The sequence below is a fragment of the Euleptes europaea genome, chromosome 21 (genome assembly GCF_029931775.1).
Source record: "Euleptes europaea isolate rEulEur1 chromosome 21, rEulEur1.hap1, whole genome shotgun sequence".
Classification (NCBI taxonomy): Eukaryota; Metazoa; Chordata; class Lepidosauria; order Squamata; family Sphaerodactylidae; genus Euleptes; species Euleptes europaea.
Window position 1 is genome coordinate 11,779,485 of NC_079332.1, and position 20,931 is coordinate 11,800,415.

The 20,931-nt window shown below is 49.6% G+C and overlaps 1 protein-coding gene across 1 annotated transcript in view; it reads right to left on the bottom strand.

Annotated features, from left to right (window-relative positions):
* The window catches only part of SUN1 (Sad1 and UNC84 domain containing 1), a 30,875-nt gene that overhangs the window by 3,902 nt on the left and 6,042 nt on the right, over positions 1 to 20,931 (bottom strand). Inside the window, exons 6-20 of the mRNA XM_056866366.1 lie at positions 19,404 to 19,526; positions 17,641 to 17,724; positions 15,983 to 16,093; positions 12,344 to 12,442; positions 9,660 to 9,753; positions 9,251 to 9,309; positions 8,628 to 8,770; positions 8,132 to 8,365; positions 7,095 to 7,181; positions 5,208 to 5,251; positions 4,636 to 4,774; positions 3,751 to 4,005; positions 2,592 to 2,676; positions 1,088 to 1,203; positions 365 to 532 (exon numbers count right to left, since the gene is read on the bottom strand). Of these exons, the coding sequence (XP_056722344.1) occupies positions 365 to 532; positions 1,088 to 1,203; positions 2,592 to 2,676; positions 3,751 to 4,005; positions 4,636 to 4,774; positions 5,208 to 5,251; positions 7,095 to 7,181; positions 8,132 to 8,365; positions 8,628 to 8,770; positions 9,251 to 9,309; positions 9,660 to 9,753; positions 12,344 to 12,442; positions 15,983 to 16,093; positions 17,641 to 17,724; positions 19,404 to 19,526 (1,841 nt within the window). The remainder of the gene's footprint in view (positions 1 to 364; positions 533 to 1,087; positions 1,204 to 2,591; positions 2,677 to 3,750; positions 4,006 to 4,635; positions 4,775 to 5,207; positions 5,252 to 7,094; positions 7,182 to 8,131; positions 8,366 to 8,627; positions 8,771 to 9,250; positions 9,310 to 9,659; positions 9,754 to 12,343; positions 12,443 to 15,982; positions 16,094 to 17,640; positions 17,725 to 19,403; positions 19,527 to 20,931) is intronic.

The window sequence follows — 20,931 nt, forward strand, 5'->3', positions numbered from 1 at the left end:
ACATGACAGCCCTTCAAGTACTTGAAGATGGTTATCATATCCCCTCTCAGTCTTCTCCTCTCCAGGCTAAACGTACCCAGCTCTTTCAACTTTTCCTCATAGGACTTGGTCTCCAGGCCCCTCACCATCTTTGTTGTCCTCTTCTGGACATGTTCCAGCTTGTTTACATCCTCATGAGTGTAGTATTTTGCCCTTCCACGGGTCTCAAATACACATTCAAGGGAAGCAAGCCCTCAAAATGGGGTTATTTGAGGTTGGCGGTGTCATAACTCCATAATGCTGCGGAGTTTAAAACCCTTCACATAACCATTAACTGCAAATCAACATGAGCAAAAGTGTTTAGCTTGCCACAGATCAAACTTACATATACGGAGAAATCCTTGGGAGCACTGGTAATGTTGCCTGTCGGCGAAAGCGTTTTCGGTATATGTTCCAGAGTAAAAGCCGTGGGGTGGATCACCATGGAAAGGCGGACGACGAGATACCCCTGTGACCCTTTGAACGCCCAGCAGTTTCCAGGATACATGTCAGGCTGAGTGGATGGGGGAGGGGGAGAGAGACATTAACACTGATGCCATTGACCAGTGACTGAAGACATTCTGCGTCATGGTCACAAGTGGGGTGATAACACAGACAATGGCATTTCGGACCGTGAAAAATTAATAGCTCGGCTAAGAAGCACGTGCCGTTGTCATTGTGGCCTTTGTATAGCAAATCATTTTAGATGAGTGGTATGGCGATTCAAAAAGAAGGCTTGGTTTTTATATGCCGTCTTCCTCTACCACTTAAGGGAGAATCAAACTGGCTTACAATCACCTTCCCTTCCCCTCCCCACAACAGACAACCTGAGAGGTAGGTGGGGCTGAGAGAGCTCTAAGAGAGCTGTGACTAGCCCAAGGTCACCCAGCTGGCTTCATGTATAGGAGTGGGGAAACCAACCCAGTTCACCAGATTAGCGTCTACCACTCATGTGTAGGAGTGGGGAATCAAACCCGGTTCTCTGTTCCAAACCACCGCTCTTAACCACTACACCACCCTGGCTCCTCGGAGTAAAAAAAATGGAGTGAAGACAGAGAGGCCAAATTACCTGGATCACGACGCGAGGAGACTGGGAGAAGTACCACAAAGGGATCCCAAAGAGACTAATCAATGCCGTTTTGGTTTCATACGTCTCCGAACAGCGGGTGCTCAAAACGCTGCCACCTCAAAGAGACAACAGAAGGGTTAATTCCCACCCCACCGCACACTTCCCCACCAGTAACAATTCAGGTTGGTTATTAAGAGAGCAAACAGCTGTTTACCCCAGAGCTCTTATACTGAACACAACCCTGGGTCCCATCTGCCTTTTCCAGGATCTTACAGGCAAGATAGCCATGTCAGCCTCATGCCCTCTCCTTGATGGAGCAGAACAGCCTGACTCAGAGGGCTGGGAGGTCCAGTGCCGATGGCCAATCCCAGAAATACCCCATGCGGCCTTGGGAACACTCTCTGATTCTGTCCTAAGTGCCGATGGGAACAGTGGGAACAACTAACGGGGTGCTCAGCCTCCAAAAGCACCATCCTGTGTCAGGGTTCAGAAGGGAGCTTGAGAAATATCCTGCGGATTTTAGCTTTCTTGATCACTGGACATTTCTCATTTCAGAGGAGAGCCGGTGTTGGTCTGCTGTAGAAGGGCAAGATTCCAGTCCAGCAGCACCATCGAGACAGACAAGATTTAGGGGGAATAAGCTTCCGAGGGTCAACGTTCCTGGACTCGAGTCTAGCTCTTGTATTTTTCTTGGCTGTCGTGGCCGCACGGAAGAACGTGACATTGTGGGGGTAAGTGTTTGCAAAAGTGGCCCGGGGACTGGATGCGGGGAACAGCTTGATGCCGTCAGGCAGTTCGAACATCTAGCCCATCTACTCTGACTGGCAGTGACTCTCTAAGAAGAAGAAGAGTTGGTTTTTATATGCTGACTTTCTCTACCATTCAAGGCAGAATCAAACCAGCTTACAATCACCTTCCCTTCCCCTCCCCACAACAGACTGTGAGGTAGGTGAGGCTGAGAGAGCGTGACTTGCCCAAGGTCACCCAGCTGGCTTCGCGTGTAGGAGTGGGGAAACGAATCCAGTTCACCAGATTAGCCTCCACCACTCATGTGGAGGAGTGGGGAATCAAACCCGGTTCTCCAGATCAGACTCCACTGCTCCAAACCACTGCTGTTAACCACTACACCACACTGGCTCAGCGAAGGTGGGCAGCAGTGTTTCCTGAGATCCTTTAATGGGAGATACCAGGGACTGAACCCACGACCTCTCACAAACCAAAGCAGGGAATCTCCCCACCTGAACCTGTGACCCTTCCATGTTTCTGGTGGTCAAGGGTTGGCGAGGTTTAGGGCAACTATCCGTTATACCCCTGTGGCTCCCTAGTTTGGTCTCACCCACTCTCTTATTTCTACGATTCTCGCACAAAGCGTTAGTACTCGAGATCAAGATGTTAACAGCTGTCTCAACCAGACTTAAAATGTTTACATTAGTTAATCTTTTAAACCGGGCGCTTGTCGCCAGGCTAAAAAGTTGTCCCCACCCCCACTCCACCCCGTTCTTACCTCCCGATTCCAAAGCGAAGTCTACCATGCCCGTCTTGTCTTGAGAATATAGCTTTAGGGCATTGTTGACAATGACGTGGGCTTGCTGCAAGACATGCAGAAAGAAAGAAAGATCATGAGAAGTCAGGAGAAACTTTCCTTGCAGTTTTTCAAGAGTTCTGAGAAGTCACAGCAAGTCCCGCATCACTTGCTAAGACAGCATGGTCTCCCTGACAGAACTATCTCCACAAATCTTAATGTGCTTTTTAGAAAGGCATTACTGCAGTAGCCAGCAGTCTGGACTTCACTAGTTGAGAGGGTTCTCAAGACTGCTGCCGGAGCAAAAGCCTTCCTTAAACCAGAAGTCTAAAAAGCTGCTGAATAACTGCTCTGATAAGCAGCAACCGTTTTGAGGCTGCAGAACTAGAAGAAGTGCCTACAGTTCTTCGGATACTCTGCAAAGTTTCTAGGTGGTGGGCAGTAAAAAGGTGTAATTTAGATAATGACCGTAGTGGCATTTATAGCCACACCACTCCCTCCTGCACCTCTAGGTCAGATGAGGACTTCAACAGCCGGATCATAAGAATATAAGAAAGGCCATGCTGGATCAAACCAAGGTCCATCAAGTCCAGCAGTCTGTCCACACAGTGGCCAACCAGGTGCTTCTAGGAAGCTCACAACCAAGACGACTGCAGCAGCATTCTCCTGCCTGTGTTCCAAAGCGCCTAATACAATAGGCCTGCTCCTCTGATCCTGGAGACAATTGGTAAGCATCATGACCAGTGTCCATTTCTACTAGTAGCCATGAATAGCTCTCTCCTCCATGAACACTCCCCTCTTAAAGCCTTTCAGGTTGGCAGCCATCACCACATCCTGGGGCAGGGAGTTCCACAATTTAACTATGCAATTTAACAATTTAACTATGTGTCTTCTCCACAATGGGACCCGCAACCCTCCCCAACCCAGTAAAAGCACACTTGGGTACATCTCAGTGGGCAGCTCAGTAGTTAGAACATGGCTTTTTGGGGAAGCCATTCACACAGGCATCTATCGTCTTATGCTTAGACGGGATCCAACACCCAGTATTGTGCTCACGCTCTTGAAAAGCGGAGTGGCAAAAGATTAACCCCTCCTGACTGCAGCGGGCAGAAACGGCGGGTGCTGTTCTGAACCGTCGTACCGCTTCCGTGATGCCCAAAATCCCGGCCTCGTTCACGATGCTCGTCACCACTTCCGAAGACGGTCTGGTGTTTGTGGTGGACATGTGGAGGGTGATCTTCTGGAGGATGTTCAGCTCCAAGTCTCGCAACAAGACCTGCAGGTCGCCCTTGCTCACAAACTGGGACCTCAGCCGCTGAAGCAGCCATTCCGGCAAGTCCCCTTGTTGATCGCCGAGGAGCACAAACTTGACCGATTCTTTAATTTGGGAGTCTACCTGGAAACAAGACATCACATGCTAAGATGCGTTACGGGCACCGGTCACGCAATGACTTACCTGTGCGTGGAACAAACCTGTGCGTGGAGCTGGGATGCAGAGTCCAGGACATGTTCACTCAAGCAAAGAGGATTACAGAATTTTTCACCTCGCCGATTTTTTGTGCTCGTTTCGGCAGCCCAAGGGATGGACTTTCAGTTTCCTTTATGAGGAACTACTCTTTGCCTTTAGTTAACTGAGCTCCATATTCTCCAAGACCTAGATAAAGCTTTAGAGCCTTTGGAACTGAGGTTTTTATCCAAGGCCAGGCTCCAAATAAATTTGCTTGCTTCATGAGCTTGGGGGTGGGGGGGAGGGCCAGCATGGTGTAGTGGTTAGGAGCGGCGGACTCTAATCTGGAGAACTGGGTTTGATTCCCCACTCCTCCACATGCAGCCTGTTAGGTGACCTTGGGCTAGTCACCGTTCTTTCAGAACTCTCTGTTCTTTCATATCAGAGTCTGCCGCTCCAAACCCCCGCCCTTAACCACTACACCACGCTGGCAAAATACCATCAGAACAAGGATCACACGTGCAGGGGTTTTTTTCTCTTCTGGTCGCCAAGAGGCCCTCCCCTTCCTTTGGAGCGTACCTGTTCACGAAGGGTCTCGGCTGTGTCGCAGCCTGCTTTCGAGCTCTGCGCATGGAGCAGCTCCGATTTCATGGCCGCCAGCTCCAGTTCCAGCATCTGGACCTTGGATAAGAGATGCTGGCTTTGCTCGTCGGCGTCACTGATACACAAAACGGGGAAGAAGTTAAGAGATTTTCTGAGATCAGACGTATGCAGGTCTGGTAATGGTCAGATCTCATTTATTCATCATTTTTAAAAAAAAAGTACAACAGAATTTTGCATCCTGAACGGCCACGTGATGTCGAGTGGATTATGAAGCTGCAAATCCAACCTGTGTTTCTTGTGTTGTGAGCCATTCCTGAATTAAACTAATGCACTATTAGTTGTACAGACAAGGGGTGGGTTTGGATGGTCTCCTTGGAGATATGTGGGTGTCACGTTTCCATCATTGCCACGCTGGTTCTCTTTGGCATCTGATCAATGCCCCCCCCCCATGCAAAGATGCAAATTCTTGTCCATAACTCATTACAATGATACTCCTTTGCACTAAATTTGCAAAGGTTTGCAGCTCCACCTCCTAACTTAAGGCTTACCTTGCTGTTCTGGCTTTGGTTAGTTCCAGTTCCTTGTGGATGCCCTGGAAAACAAATGATTATTATTACTATTTTTAAAAAACAACAACTTGTTACTATTATAATCCGAATATTAAAGGGAACTGTGCAGAACGGATTTCTGAGCCTCCGCCTCGCGTGCGGGGCAACCAATTCTTGAGCAGAGCTTGCATTCTCTCTCTGCCCCGCAGGGGCTGGACTCCAACTGGGAAAAATCCCTCTTAAACTTCTCTAAGGTGGCTGTTAACTATAATCCAACCTTTACCAAAGGGCAATTAACTGAACATGTGTTTATGGGGGGTGGGGAAGGAGGTAATTCATAGAGACCCAGGCTCCAGACATATGGAGTTCTGCGTAAGACTCTTATGATAGGACTGACACTTAGGGCTTCTAATCTTATTTCCACCTGGGCCTCTTCCTTTTACTGCCTGTTGCTTATCCAGAAGGAAACCTGATTAGGCAAAATCCACTTCACTTTAGTATTGGACACGTTAGAAGAACATTTCGACTTGACATGGCTTCCAGGATGCATTGATTTTTAATTTTTTTTTTAAAAAAAACATTGGAAAAGCAGTTCTGGCTTTTCAAACCTACAAACTGCAATGCTGAACACATGTAGACTGGTGATATTTGTACCTCGCCTTCTTCTACCCAATTAAGAGACACCTTCTTACGCTCCCAGCACTGCTCTGGGGGGGCCTGTCTGGTTACGCCCCGGGCCGCCTGATGAAATTGCTAGCCGAGAACGGAGCTGACCCTCAGCTTCCCGTTCACAAATGCAGCGCTGAAGATCTTGTGGCACAGTTGCTCCCTTTCTGCCCTCAGCCTTTCCACTGCTCCAAAATGTCTCGTCCGCTGAGAAACCTTTAAGTTCAATATAAATATGAGGGGGAGGGGTAATGCTAACAACCCAATGTAGAAAAGAAAAAATACCCCCAAAATTGAAATTAGCAAATATAATTATATGATGCTTACACGTTCACGTCTGTATGTCAAGTAATGACACAGTAAGTCTAAAGAGGAATTGGGTCCCCATGGTTTCAGACTTTTCCATTTAAAAATCAATTCAGCTTCTAACTGCTGCATTCTCATATTACTGGTTATCAATTTTTGCTAATATTTGAGAAGTGGAGGGCTTGTTAAGAAGAGAGAACCAAGACTGTTGTCAGATACAGCCAACTGGAACAAGGTCACAGCTGTTAAACTGTTTTGACATTTCGATGCCAGTTATATTGTTATTTTGTGATTGCAGTGTCCGCATTTAATACACCTTTTGTATCCACTTAATATTGTGATGCCTGAACAATATATGTGATTTTCATTACTTTACATACAGATGTGAATGTGTACGCAATATACAATAATATTTGATAATTTCAATATTTGGGGTATTTTTTCTTTTCTACGTTGGAAGAAACTCCTTAACTGCTCAGGACCTATGGGTCATAGGAGCAAAGAAGGTAAATTTAAGGGAAAAACCCTTAAGTGCCTGCCAGGGCCCCTGTGTACTTTGTTGAAGATTCCCAAGGTGTGTTATGTTGGGGGGGGGCAGCAGAGCAGTGGCCTAGCTTTGGGGCCTCCCCAACACACCACATAAACCATGCGTGCCTGTGCATGCTCTGCGGTGCACCAGATACAAGCCAGGGAGCGCGCATTAGAGGGGGAAGATGGAACAATGTTAGGAAAGCGGTCTTATTCATTTCTTGCCAAGGAACCCCTGGGTGCCCCGGGGGTTTCCTGGAACACTGTTTGAGAAACTCCCAAGTAGAAGACCAATTCTCCTTCTTGTCGCCACTGAGCACATGTGCCAACAAGTTCCTCCAGGGCTCATTTCAAACGAAGTGCGCTAGGAATGGCAGCTGTACTCACATCAGATTTCTTGGAGAGCTTGGCAAGGAGATCTTCTAATGCCACGATGCGCCACTCGTGTTCCTGGTGCAAGGCCGAAAAGTCAGGCTTGAAAAGGGAGACGAAAATTTCAGTTTTGTTTGATTTGCCATGAAACGCGGATCCCCAAACTTCTCCCGTATTTAAACAATCGTTTCAAAATGCAACCCCCAATATTCCCCCCAGCTGAAGCCATTCTTGATAAGATGAGCTTTTTCGTGTGTGATACAATCCCAACAAAAGACAAAGGTGTTACTTCGAAACCCAATTCTCAGTGGTACCTCCTATTCCTTAAGCACAATCCACCTGTGGCAAGTGAGCCTGGAACCAAGAGAGCCGCTTTCAGGCAAGAACTCGCGAGAGCCCTTGCGGGTTCCACCTTTTGTCTCCGAACACCCCACACAGTTTTCACAAGTGGGTAGCCGCTTTTTGGGAGACCTTTAAAGTTTCCCTGGGTGCACAGGAGACTGGTTGCTCCAAATCATTACAGGAACCTGTGCTGGCGAGCGAAACGCTGTTTCCTTATTTAGAAGTGCACTTTCAGAGTGCTGCCTCCCGTTGACGTTAATGCATTAGGTCTAATGGGCCGCTAATGGAGTGTTTCCATCAGGAACAACTAAAAGATCATTTGCCAAGACTATTAGCCCTCCCAGCGCAAGCGGAAAATGCATTTACTTCACCCACGCAAATTTCCCTTCCCTAACCAGACTCCCACAACAATGGGGAGTGTGCCGAGTCTCTGGTTACGCTAAATTCCCCCAGAGACAAATCACGATGGGTAGCTGCGTTTGTCTGTAGCAGCAGAAAAAAGCAAGAGCCCAGCAGCACCTTAAAAATAACAAAATTTCTGGCAGGGTGCGAGTTTTCGTGAGCTACAGCTCACTTCTTCAGGTATCTGAAGAAGTGAACTGTGGCTCACGAGAGCTCAAACCCTGCCAGAAATTTTGTTCATCTTTAAGGTGCTGCTGGATTCTGGCTCTTTCCCCTAGAGACAAGCGACGGTCCCAAACAACATTTACCGTCGGTTGTGCCGTTTCGGAGGAGCTCATTTCTCTCAGATGCTGGTCCACCGTGTTTTTTATCAGGGCCAATGTTTCACTTTTGTCGTTCAGCTGGGCAACCTGCTGCTGAAATGTCTGGAGGAGGAGGAGCATCTGACCGTATTCCTTGTCTCGATGATGCCACTTCTCAGACAGGAAGGCCACTTGCTTTTCCAGCTCACTCATGCGACTCGAGTCGAAGGATTTCACGGGCTCCTAACATCGGGGGGGAGACCAGAAAGGCCAAGGTTTAACACCTTTATTCCTGTGGAGCAGGTGCTGGAAATTAGGACTCTAATCAGGTGAACCGGGTTCGATTCCCCACTCCTCCACATGAAGCCTGCTGGGTGATCTTGGGCTAGTAGCAGTTCTCTCCGCTCTCTCTCAGCCCCACCTCTAGGGAGACCTCCATCGTTGGCCCTATCCCCGTGGCTTCCCTGTTTGTGCGAAGACACGCCGAAAAGCAACTTACGACAGGAGGCAGAGCAGAGTCAAACAAATCCGGAGGAGGTTCAAAGACGTGTGCAGAGTGGTCCCACCAGGGTGTTTGATATATCCTTGACCAATTGAACACCGGCAGCAAGGAAAGGAAACGTTCAGAGCCACAGTGCCATAAACCTGAAGTTAGAACATTGGAAAGGAAAATAGGGAATGGGAAATTATCTTGTCCAGCTTTTATTATGGATTAAAAACAAACCAAATACAGAAATACCACAAAAAGCTTTCATCCTAAGCATAAGTCACACCTCCAGTCTGAAAGTGTAACCTGAGGGCATCTTCTGTCCCTCGAATTAACAGTATTCCACTGCTGCAAAGCTCTTAGTTGCCCCTGCAAAACAGGAGCTACGTATTCATGTCTGTGGATACCATTTACCACAACCCCTTCCCCACCTGGGCAGCGTGGTGTAGTGGTTAAGAGCGGCAGACTCTAATCTGGAGAACTGGGTTCGATTTCCCACTCCTATGCATGAGTGATGGACTGGTGAACCGGGTTGGTTTCCCCACAAAGCCTGCTGGGTGATCTTGGGCTGGCTTTTAAAACAGGTCACCTTTACCGGGGAGCTTTTCAGACTCAGGCCACATGGACATTCCCCTTACCTAGCAACAGCAGCAGAGGGAGGAGGAATAAGAACAACTTGAGCATCTTTGGAAGGCATCTGAAAAACAAATGCGGGAGCTTTGTTTTTTTAGAGAAACAACACCCATTTGCTCGCTGGAAAGAGATGCTTCAACGTGCTGCATGTTTTGGCCAACTGCAAAACTGAACTCATTCTAAAGCTCGATTACAACCATCGTTCGCCTCCCAGTTCCATCCCGCGTCCACGTATTCTGTTATCAAGCGTTGTGGCGTTACCGCAGCATCGTCTTCGATCAGCTTGTTTGGATTCGGGGGGGGGGGGGCTAAATGGCTTTCAAGCCAAGTACGGTAAACGGAGCCCCGACAGGAAACTGTGGTGAGTGTGCTTTTCGAGCACGGGACCAAACGCTGCTCGAGGGGCCGACAAACCTGGTCAGAAGAAACACGTTCAGCAAAGAGATCAGGGTCACGAGCTGATACCACCCGGTGCCGAGCCACCAGAAGACTCCTGCAGCAGCCTTGCCTGGGAAAAGAAAGGACATGCTGAATAATCGGGAACTTTAACAGGAGTGCTGAGGACAGTCGTTTTCAAACTTTCGACCCGAAGGGGAGCTTTTCCACCTCCCTGTATGTCCCTGCCAAGTGTGGCTCATACATTCTGGAATACCCACACAGGTAACATGCCAGGTTTGCTGAGCCTCCCCTTCACCTGCATGAACCCAAAATGCGCTCTAGACCAGGGGCAGAATAAGAAGAGTTGGTTTTTCTATGCCGACTTTCTCTACCACTTAAGGAAGAAACAAACTGGCTTACAATCACCTTCCCTTCCCCTCCCCACAGACACCCTGTGAGGTAGGTGGGGCTGAGAGAGCTGTGACTAGCCCAAGGTCAGTCAGTTGGCTTCATGCGTAGGAGTGGGGAAACAAATCCAGTTCACCAGATTAGCCTCCGCTGCTCATGTGTGGGAGTGGGGAATCAAACCCAGTTCTCCAGATTCGAGTCCGCCGCTCAGGTGGAGGAGTGAGGAAACCAACCTGGTTCACCAGATTAGCACCCACCACTCCAAACCACCGCTCTTAACCACTACACCACGCTGGGTATCAAACTCATTTGTTACGAGGGGTGGATATGACATAAATGTCACTTGGTTGGGCGGGGCCGTGCCTCGCCAGCCCAGATTGGGACTGGGGCAGGGGGTGGCTGCCTCAGCTGGCTGGCGGGCCGGATAAGAGCTCTCAAGGGGGCCAGATCCGGTCCCCAGGCCATATGTTTGACGCCCTGCTCTAGGCCATTGCTAGCAATCATCCTATGCCTGCACGCTGCAGGGAACAATTTGTCACGGTGGCCGAGTTTTTGGAGACAGCTCCTCTGCCGTCCCTAGTCTTTTTGGTTGAGGAAAAGCTGCCCTTCCCTGGGAGCAAAGTTTGAAAACCACCGGCTCGCGGGGTAGACCGGGAAGAGCAACACCGTGCGACACACGTTTGAGAATGGAGGCAGGCAAATGGCGACAGACATTAAAACAAGCACAGCTTGTAGCATCTCCGCATTATCTGATCTGTATTAGTGACCTGCCTTGGCATGCAGAAAACAAATAAGTACATAAATTCGAGCCATGCAGCAAGGAGTTTAGTAAAGCGGCAACGCAGGCCTTGGCAACGGTACACAAAGTGCGCAATTCAGAGCAGCATACACAATCTATTTACTCATTGCAATGACGAAAACCCTAGCAAAGAGACACAGAGAGAGAACGAAGCGAGACGCCTGAAGCTTACATGGAATTACAGGGAGCGCGTCCTACCAATGTCGGAGAGCAGCCCCTTGCTTTCGCCACTAGGCAATTCTGCCCCTCAAATACCGGAAGCGGCCTAGTTATATAACGTAGGTGGTGTTATTAGATATCCTAACACACAAACCCACCAGGTTTTTAAGCATTAAGCACACAAGGGGGAGGAAGCAAAAGTTAACAAAAGAGAAAAAAAATATCTGAAGGTAGCTCCAAACGAAAGCGCCATTTCCTATACAGCAAGCGCTTCCAAACCGTGCAAAAGCGGTTCCATGCCCCGGTTTTGCATTTCCCTCGCCTCCTCCTATGGAAGTGGCAGGGCATTTGGGACCCAACTGGGCCCGGCTGGGTTGAACAATTAAGATTAACTGGTCCAGAGGCGATGTGAAGCAGACCGGCAGGATAGCTGGCCGCAGCAGTGGGCGGAACTGTGGCTTCCCCTGTTCTGATGGAAGAATAGTAACAAATAGGCCCTGGGAAGCTGAAGGCAGAGGATTCCTCCGAACCACTGGATTAGCACGATAGGCCCAGAGGTACCTTCCCAGAGGTGCTGGGGTGGCTAGGGTCAGATTGGGGAGACGTGGATTCACGAAGCTCGCTGGGAGACCTTGGGCTAGCAGCCTGCCCTACCTCTCACAAGGTTGTGGAGAGCATAAAAGGTGGGAGAAGAAGAAGACTTGGTTTTGATATGCCGATGTTCGCTTTTAAGGAGAATCTGGCTTACAATCTCCTTCCCTTCCTCTCCCCACATTAGACATCTTGTGAGGTAGGTCGGGCTGAGAGAGTTCAGAGAGAACTGTGACTAGCCCAAGGTCACCCAGCAGGCTTCATGTGGAGGACCCTTCAACCTGGTTCTCCAGATTAGTGTCCACTGCTCATGTGGAGGAGTGGGGGATCGAACCCGGTTCTCCAGATTGCAGTCTGCCGCTCATGTGGAGGAGTGGGAGATTGAACCCGTTCTCCAGATTGGAGTTCGCCACTCCTATCCAATACACCAAGCTGGCTCTCATGGACTCCACCCAGAGTTCAGTGGAAGGAGGGTATCTTTTCAAAAAAACTATTAGCTCAACGGCCTGCAACCTCTTCCCTTCTCTTGCCCTGATCAGCTATCCCAAAGACACCTTGGGCGTTGGGCCACAGGCCAGCTGCAGGCCCTTAACAGGAAGCACTTTCTATGTAGGAAATGTGTCTGCCGCACCCGAAGCAGCCCTTAAGAACTACCCGTTCATATTCCTCAAGGGACCCCTGCTACAATAGATGCCCATATGTCCTTGGAAGCAAGAAAACGCATGCAAGGAAAGCATCGCGTGGACGCCGAGTCAATAGTAACCTGGAGACACAACAGCCAGCCACAGGAGTGACAGAACCTTCTTGGAGGTGAGCCATCCCGCCGTCCCCGTCCTCTGCAGTGCGTGCAGCCAAAAGTAACCTGGGGCGACATAGATGAAGATGGGCATCGGACACGGGAATCCGGGCCTTGCGGTCCAAGCCGGCAAGACACATTTTTGAAAGCATCTCTCTCTCTCTCACACACACACACACACACACACTCACTGCATACTGTCATCATGACAAAGGAAAAAGAGGAGGAAATATTACAGAGAAAGGCCTTATTAATTCGACAGGGCTCGGCAGTCCAGAGATTTAACTGTCGTTAAAAAGCGGTTTGGAGAGAACATGCTGATGCCAGAAGAACCCAGCCACTAACCACCCTCTCATTTCCAAGGAATTGTGTGTCTGTGTGTACAGTTGCCGCCAAGTCGCAGCCGACTTACGGCGACTCCTCGTGGGGTTTTCAAGGCAAGAGATGAACAGAGGTGGTTTGCCATTGCCTGCCTCTGCGTAGCAACCCTGGACTTCATAGGTGATCTCCTATCCAAATACTAACCAAGGCTGACCCTGCTTAGCTTCCAAGATCTGACAAGATCGGGCTACACCATGCTGCCTTCCTCCCCCGCCCCAAGTAATTAACAGTTGACAATTCCCTGATATTCATTAAGGTCCCTCTTAAGTTTGCTTCTCAAGGCCCGATCGATAACGAAGAATTTAAAGGAAGGTTTTAAGACGTGCCTCAAAGTGACAGAAACGTGGAGATGGCACGTGAAGGGGGGGGGGGAGTCCATCAAAGCAGAGATCTACAGCTTAAGGACTAATAAGGCTTTAGTTCACTTCCTGAGGAGCTCAGCCACAGCCGTGTCCTGCCTTCCCCCCAAAAAGCAGCATTTCACCTGGGGGAATCTCCCCGGACTTTCTGTCCATTCCTGGATTATATTACTTTCTACGCAAGGAGAGCGGCCTGGGCATGCGTAGGCCAGGGACTGGCTCTCTCTCATGTCCAGTGCAGCGTCAAACCCTTAGAATCATAGAATAGAATCCTAGAATCCTAGAGTTGGGAGGGGGTCATTCAGGCCATCTAGTCCAACCCCCTGCTCAATGCAGGATCAGCCTAGAGCATCCCTGACAAGTGCTTGTCCAATCTCTGCTTAAAGACTGCCAGTGAAGGGGGAGCTCACCACCTCCCTAGGTAGCCAATTCCACTGTCGAACTCTTACTGTAAACATTTTTTTCCGTAATATCCAGCCCGTACCTTTCCACCTGCAATTTAAACCCATTCTTGCGAGTCCTCTCCTCTGCTGCCAACAGGAACAGCTCCCTGCCCTCCTCTAAGCGACAGCCCTTCAAATACTTCAAGAGAGCAATCATGTCCCCCATCAATCTCCTCTTCTCCAGACTAAACATTCCCAACTCCCTTCGCCTTTCCTCATAGGGCTTGGTCTCCATGACCCTGATCATCCTCATGCTCCAAAAGGTAGGTTTTGCTAGGGGCTTGCCACTGAATGTACACTCGCTGGAGAGATGCAGCCAAAGCCCGAGCTGTCCTAGAGTGACACGGACTTTGAAACCCACACCGCACGTCCACCACGGGTTACATTCGGAGGGGCATGCCTCAAAACATAATAACCAGCCACCAGAAACATGCCAGGGGGTGGAAAGTGCCCTGAAGTCGTGCCCAGGTTACGGCGATCCAGTTGGGCTTTCGAGGCAAGGGACGACCAGAGGTGGTTTGCTGTTGCCTGCCTCTGCATAGCAACCCTGGACTTTCTTGGAAGTCTCCCATCCAAGTACTGACCAGTGCTGACCCTTGCTTAATTTCTGAGGGCTGATGAAACCAGGCTAGCCTGGGCTGTCCAGGTCAGGGCAGAACTATGCTGGAGTTTTCTATTTTCCTAATTTGAAAATCTGGGACCAGAGGTGCCATGGGCAGCCAACGGCCTGTGGATCTACAGCGGGCACTTTTTCATGGCTTTTCATTGCCGTGCAGTTAGCATATCTGATTGAAAGCCTTCAGTTCCCTTTACTACAGAAAATGCAGGAATCTCAGCTTTTGACACCCTTATAGACTAGCCCCTTTCCAAAGAGGTTCCACCATTTATATCTCCGGGCTGGCCTTGGTCCCTCTGCACCGGAAAATGACTGCAGTCTGTTTTTAATGAAGAAGAAAAGGAAGAGTTGGTTTTTATATGCCGACTTTCTCTACCACGTAAGGAAGAATCAAGCTGGCTTACAATCACCTTCCCCTCCCCACAGCAGACCTTGTAAAGTAGGTGAGGCTGACAGAGCTCTAAGAGAGCTGTGACTAGCCCAAGGTCACCCAGCTGGCTTCATGTGTAGGAGCGGGGAAACCAACCCAGTTCACCAGATTAACCTCCACTCATGTGGAGGAGTGGGGGACTCAAACCCGGTTCTCCAGATCAGAGTCCACTGCTCCAAACCACTGCTCTTAACCGCTACACCACGCTGGCTCTAATTTAGAGATCGTTCGGTTTCAATTGGGGCAATTTTGTAATGTTTTTACTGGGTTTCACGCTGTTTTATCTGCTGTTAGCCGCTCTGAGCCTGGCTTTGGCTGCGAGAAGGAGTGGGACGTAAGACTAAAAATAAATAAATAAAAATAAAGCCTCTCTGGAGAAGCCTCGTATGCTATGTTGCTAAGGGCCTGGAGAGCGTCGCCTGGCAACCGATCTGCAGATTCTTCGTCTCTACTGTACCTCCATTCAAGCTCCCTGCCAACAAAGAATCCACTGGCCTCTTTCAGAAAATGCTCATCATGAAAACAACTGGATTCGTTTCAATTAAAAAGGAGAGGTAGATCTATTGTTGCGAAGACAGATGTGTGCTCTACCAGAAGGACTTCCCCAGAAGACTCATTTATGTGAATCCATTTGAGCATCGTCATAAGCCACTGTCATCTGCCTTCCTAACACACACGGGCACAAAGGAAGCTGCCTTATACTGAATCAGACTATCGGTCCATCGAGGTCACAATGGTCTACTCAGACAGGCAGCAGCTCTCCAGGGTCTCAGGCAGAGGTATTTCATATCACCTATTACCCAGTTTTTTTTAACTGGACATGCCGGCTACTGATCTTCTGCATGCCAAGTGGAGGCTCTACCACTGAGCCACAGCCCCTCCCAAGAACACAAGTAAAGCCATGAACACATGAAGCTGCCTTATATTGAATCAGTCCCTTGGTCCATCAAACCCAGTATTGTCTACTCAGACTGGCAGCGGCTCCCCAGGGTCTCAGGCAGAGGTCCTTCACATGGCCTACTTGCCTAGTCCCTTCAACTGTAGATGCCGAGGACTGAACCTGGGACCTTCTGCATGCCAAGCAGAGACTCTGCCTCTGAGCCACAGCCCCTCCCCTTGAAGAAACTCGTGTGCCATATGCGGAAGAGGTATTGCATGCCCCCAAGCTTCCCACGGGAGAGGGGGGGTTGGGCTCAAAATCGTCGCTGGGGTGCTGCTCCTAAGACCATTTCAACCTAATCTACTTTGCAAGGAAGCTTTTTTTGGGGGAGTGGGGTGGGGAAAGCAGTACGAGTGATTAACAAATGGAGAAATTGTGAAGGAAAAGAGAGAAATCAAAAGACAAAAAAACAAAACCAGAAAAAGGTAGATGTCAACCTGCGTAAGAAAAGATGTGCCAAATGGTCCTTGAGACCCCTTTAGACTGTGAGGAGTGCGTGTAGACCGCAGTGTGCGCCCCAAGCGGTTTCTTTCCCTGACAGTCATCACCTGTTGGTGGCGGGAACAAGAGATTAATACAAGACCATTCCGTCACTCCAAACCCACAATACAGACGGAGACGCACACCGGGCGCGTCGCAGAAAAGGAGGGCCTGAGCATGACAGGAGATGGTGGTGGCCAAGCACATTTGGGGACAGCGGGGGCGACAAAAAGCTAAAAGCCTGAAAGAAGTGCCCCTCCCAAGGCATTGCAGAAGCAGCCTCTCTACCGTGGGGGGGGGGGCTTCACCACTCGTCAGCCAAGCAATGAACACATGAAGCTGCCTTACACTGACTCAGACCCTCAGTCCACTGAAGTCAGTATTGTCTACTCAGACCGGCAGTGGCTCTCCAGGGTCTCAGGCTGAGGTCTTTCACATCACCTACTCGCCCAGTCCCTTGAACTGGAGATGCCGGGGACTGAACCTGGGCCTTTCTGCATGCCAAGCAGAGGCTCTACAAACTGAGCCACAGCCCAGAACGTAAGTAAAGCCATGAACACATGAAGCTGCCTTCGACTGAATCAGACCCTTGGTCCATCAAAGTCAGTATTGTCTACTCAAACTGGCAGCGGCTCTCCAGGGTCTTTCACATCACCTACATGCCTAGTCCCTTGAACTGGAGATTCCAGGGATTGAACCTGGGACCTTCTGCATGCCAAACTAAGCCTCAGCCCCTCCCTTAAATGCAGCAACTCAGTGGGAGTGGGGAGAGTCAGTGCTGGAGCCCAGGTTGGGCTATACCACAGCCAGATCCATGGGCCCTCCAGCTCCCAACAGGGCACACCGCTGCTTCCACCACCAAGGCATACTGGCCATCAGTGCTTTAGATGGCAAGCCGAAACATGCTTCAAGGTAAAGCATGGGGTGACATCACAGCACTAGGCAGACAGTGTTTACGGGGTGGCTGGCCATCGCCTTCCCCAGTCATCTACACTTTACCCCCGGCAAGCTGGGTAATTTTACCGCTCTTGGAAGGATGCAAGGCGGAATTGACCTTGAGCCGGTGACCTGAAACCGACTTCCGTCGGGATCGAACTCAGGCCGGGAGCAGAGCTTGGACTGCAGCACTGCAGCTTACCGCTGTTTATTAGGTGTACACAATGAAATGGATTAAAACACTGGCCCTGGAATACAGGTCCAGAGTTTTAACCCATTTTATTGTGTACACCTAATCAAGATATTAGTTTATAATAATTTTTAGTTTTCAGCTCAACCCTTAGGTTCCCTGTACTTTTCTTGTGGAGTTCTTTCCCCCTTTTTTGGTTGCTTACCACTCTGTGCCACGGGGCTCTTAAATAAGCATCGTAAGTACAGGGCATAGGGGCGTGCATTTGCAGACTACAGTATTTGAATTACAAAGGGAATCCCTGTGGCAGGAGGACTCCGGATGGGGGTTTGGGAAGCAACTGGAACCACCTAAAAAGGGGGGATTGCACGTGCGTGCCGACATGAGATGCCTTCTCCAGCCTCCATAAAGCCACAGACTTATCACTGCAACAGAGGAGTCCGAACGCATCCATCAAAAAGAAACAAAACCCCAGCAAGCCACACTTACAGAAGTATTCCCCGTTCGCACCCAGCTGGTGGTCTTCCCTGAGAACTTGTTTGACATTCGTGCTTCCGCAGTAATTAGAATGAGCTGTAACAAGGGATGAAAGAGAGAGAGAGAGAGAGAGAGAGAGAGAGAGAGAGAGAGAGAGAGAGATTTTTTCACCTGGTGAAGAAAAAGAACACAACCCAGAGATACTGCTTTTGGTATGCAGGTGGCCCGGAGCGACTTTTCACTTGCTTTGAACAGAAGCTTCCCCAAAGCACAGAAAATTTGCTTTTGGAAAACAAAACAAAACCAGCTTGTTCTCAAGAGCCCAGGGAAGGAGAGAAAGGTGGCGGCACAATTGGGGGTGAAGAAGAGGATCGTAATCCAGAACACTGAGAAGTCTGCAAATTTAAGCGATACAGGTCTCTGGCTGACATCTCCAGTTTCCCTATTGGCGCATGGCTAACTCACCTATTTTGACAGAAGGACTTAAAGACTCACCTGGTGGCATGTTTTGCATGACCTTTCCAGGCCTTTGGGGAGATGGACCAGTCCATCCGTTGTGTTTCCAGAGACATTCTTTGGGATTATGTGAATGTCCTAATACCTGATCTGCTTCCAGAGAAAACCAGGACCTTCATTTCTGACACTTATTCCATGCCAATTAAAGGATAACAGAATCCAGGAAGTATATCCTCCTTCACAATGGACCACAAGGAACAATAAGAAGGCTGCCAGGAGGAAGACAGGCCACACGGACAGCTACTTAGGGTGCGCCCAGGGCGTGGCCATGTCACACATGAACACCCATGAAGCTTCCTTATACCGAAACAAACCTTTGGTCCTTCATAGTCAGTATTGTCTACTCAGACCGGCAGCGGCTCTCCAGGGTCTCAGGCGGAGGTCTTTCACATCACCTACTTGCCCAGTCCCTTTAACTGGAGATGGCGGGGATTGAACCTGGGACCTTCTGCATGCCAAGCAGATGCTCTACCACAGGGATTTCGGAGCTTTTACTTCAAACAGCAGGCTGCCGGGCTACGGCGGCATTGGCTGATGAAAAATCCCACTTAGCATACTACACAGGGCGGGACCTGCTTGGGAAACACAACTTTGATACTCTCGAACGTAGGCATAATGAGGTATACAGGTTTTTGGACAAGGGTTCAATCTCGCAAAAGGCGCTTGACGCAACAGAACAATGCAAGAGTTTCCGGAGCTGCAGTGAAGCCTGTTCTTGGGGCACGTTCCAGGATAACACAGTACAGCTGACACGTGCACGGGTGACATTTTTCAGGCACCCACGTTTGAGGCGCCTTGTGCGAAACATCCTCTAGCCAATGATAATGAACTATTCATGGCCACTATAACCAATGGAGCATCGGTACATGAAGCGCACATATAAAACAGAGAAAAGATGAGAAGCCAGAGCTTTCCAGGCGGTTAGGAGAGGGCTTGATCGGAAATGCCGGCCCAATCGTCCCGGTGAAGCTTTTCCTGGAAACACCCAGCTTGTGAGATTTCGAGGCAGAAAGGAGAAACTCACACCACCGCTTCATCCCTGCAAGGCCGATCACTTTCAAGAGAGAAATCGAGGTGGTGAGCAGAGGAAAAGCGAACGTGAGAAAGGAACCGACCCAGTTGCTACGGAAGACACCCTGGGAGCCGTAGAGTGAGAGATGTGCGGACGCACAAAGGCACAGGGCTGGCTTTGGGTTTTTTTTTTTAAGAGGGGTGTGTGCGGCATCGGGGGAAGAGCGGCGGTTTAAAACGAGAAGTACCTTTCGAATCACAGCCCAGCTTCAGCAATACCATGTGAAAGAGATGCACTAAAAGGGTCGAGACAGACGTTGCAGAGTACCTGGCCACCTGTAGAATCTTACTCGTGTAGAAAGTGAGGCCCCCTATTTAAAAAAAAGCAGGAGGATCAAACGTCATTTCCTTCCAACGTTTCATGGAAATTCAAAGACGAGTTCCGGCTGGAGGCGGCACAGGGGCGCGGAAGCAACCTGCCAAAATGCAACGGGCTGTCTCTCTCCCTCTCTTGTCCTTTACGGTAGTGGTCTTCAACCTTTCCGGACCCAAGAACCCCCCTTTCGCCCTCTCTGGCGAGCACGTGCCGGAACGTCCCACGACATCACAGTCGCGTGACATCAGAGTCACGTCTCGGGGAGAGGTGGAGCCCTGCCTTAGATAAAAAAGGATAGTCACCAGGTCTATTCGCCTCACATGAACACATAAAACTGCCTCCTACTGAATCAGACCCTTGGTCTATCAAAGCCAGCATTGTCTACTCAGACCAGCAGCAGCTCTCCAAGGTCTCAGGCAGGGGTCTTTCATATCATCTACTTGCCTAGTCCCTTTAACTGGAGATGCTGGGGGATTGAACCTGGGACCCTTCTGCATGCCAAGCGGATGCTCTACCACTGAGCCACGGCCCCTCCCCATAAGCTTCCTGTTCCTTTTCTCAGTGTGGAGGCAAACAGAGGCAGGAGGTAGGGTGCCCCCATCTACGCCTCAACGCTAGTGGCAGACTCCCCCCCCCAAAAAAAAAACCCTGTTCTCTATAAGGACTTGTAATCCAACAGGTGTGGTTCAGGGAGAGTCCTGATCCATGGGTGAATAAGAGCATGTCCATCTAGTCCAAGAGAGGTACTTCCCCATTCAATCACGTGGCTGAAACAAACCAGCACCAGATCTGTGTGGATCCCAACAGCAGAACTGCACTTTGTTGAATAATGTATCAGCTTCTTAGATGCCACTGAAAAGATTCGAGCACATGCAGGGGAAAAATGGCTTCCTGCCATCACTCTCTTCCTTCAGCATTCAAATCCTCTCACAAACGGGCCAGCGTTCTCTCCGCCTCTTCCTCTGCTAGATTCCCCCATTTCCTCATGACTCCTCTGGAGTGTTGACAAACTGCTGGAAAGCAGAGCGGCTTGTACAAGGGCTCGTAAAGGTGAAAAAAAAATGTTCCGAAATGACTCTTGCGGAGTCTGCCGTCGACCAAAAGAGCCCTCGATGACATGGATGGACGGAACCGGAAAATGATGGCCGGAGTGCCGGGCGTTATGTCAGATAAACGTACTTCCAAAGGTTAAGCCCTTTACAAGCAGGGAACCAAAGTTCCATGGAACTTCTCTTGAGTAGACAAAGGATCTGGTGTCTTCCTGAGAGCGGCCACGGGCTATCAATGACAGAGGTGGACTTCGCCCTTCTAGATTCAGAGGAACTGGCTGATCTCCTTCCTCTTCAAGTCCAGAGGTCGAAACGGTAGTTTCTCGGGATCGGGCTCCAGTGTGCAAGAAG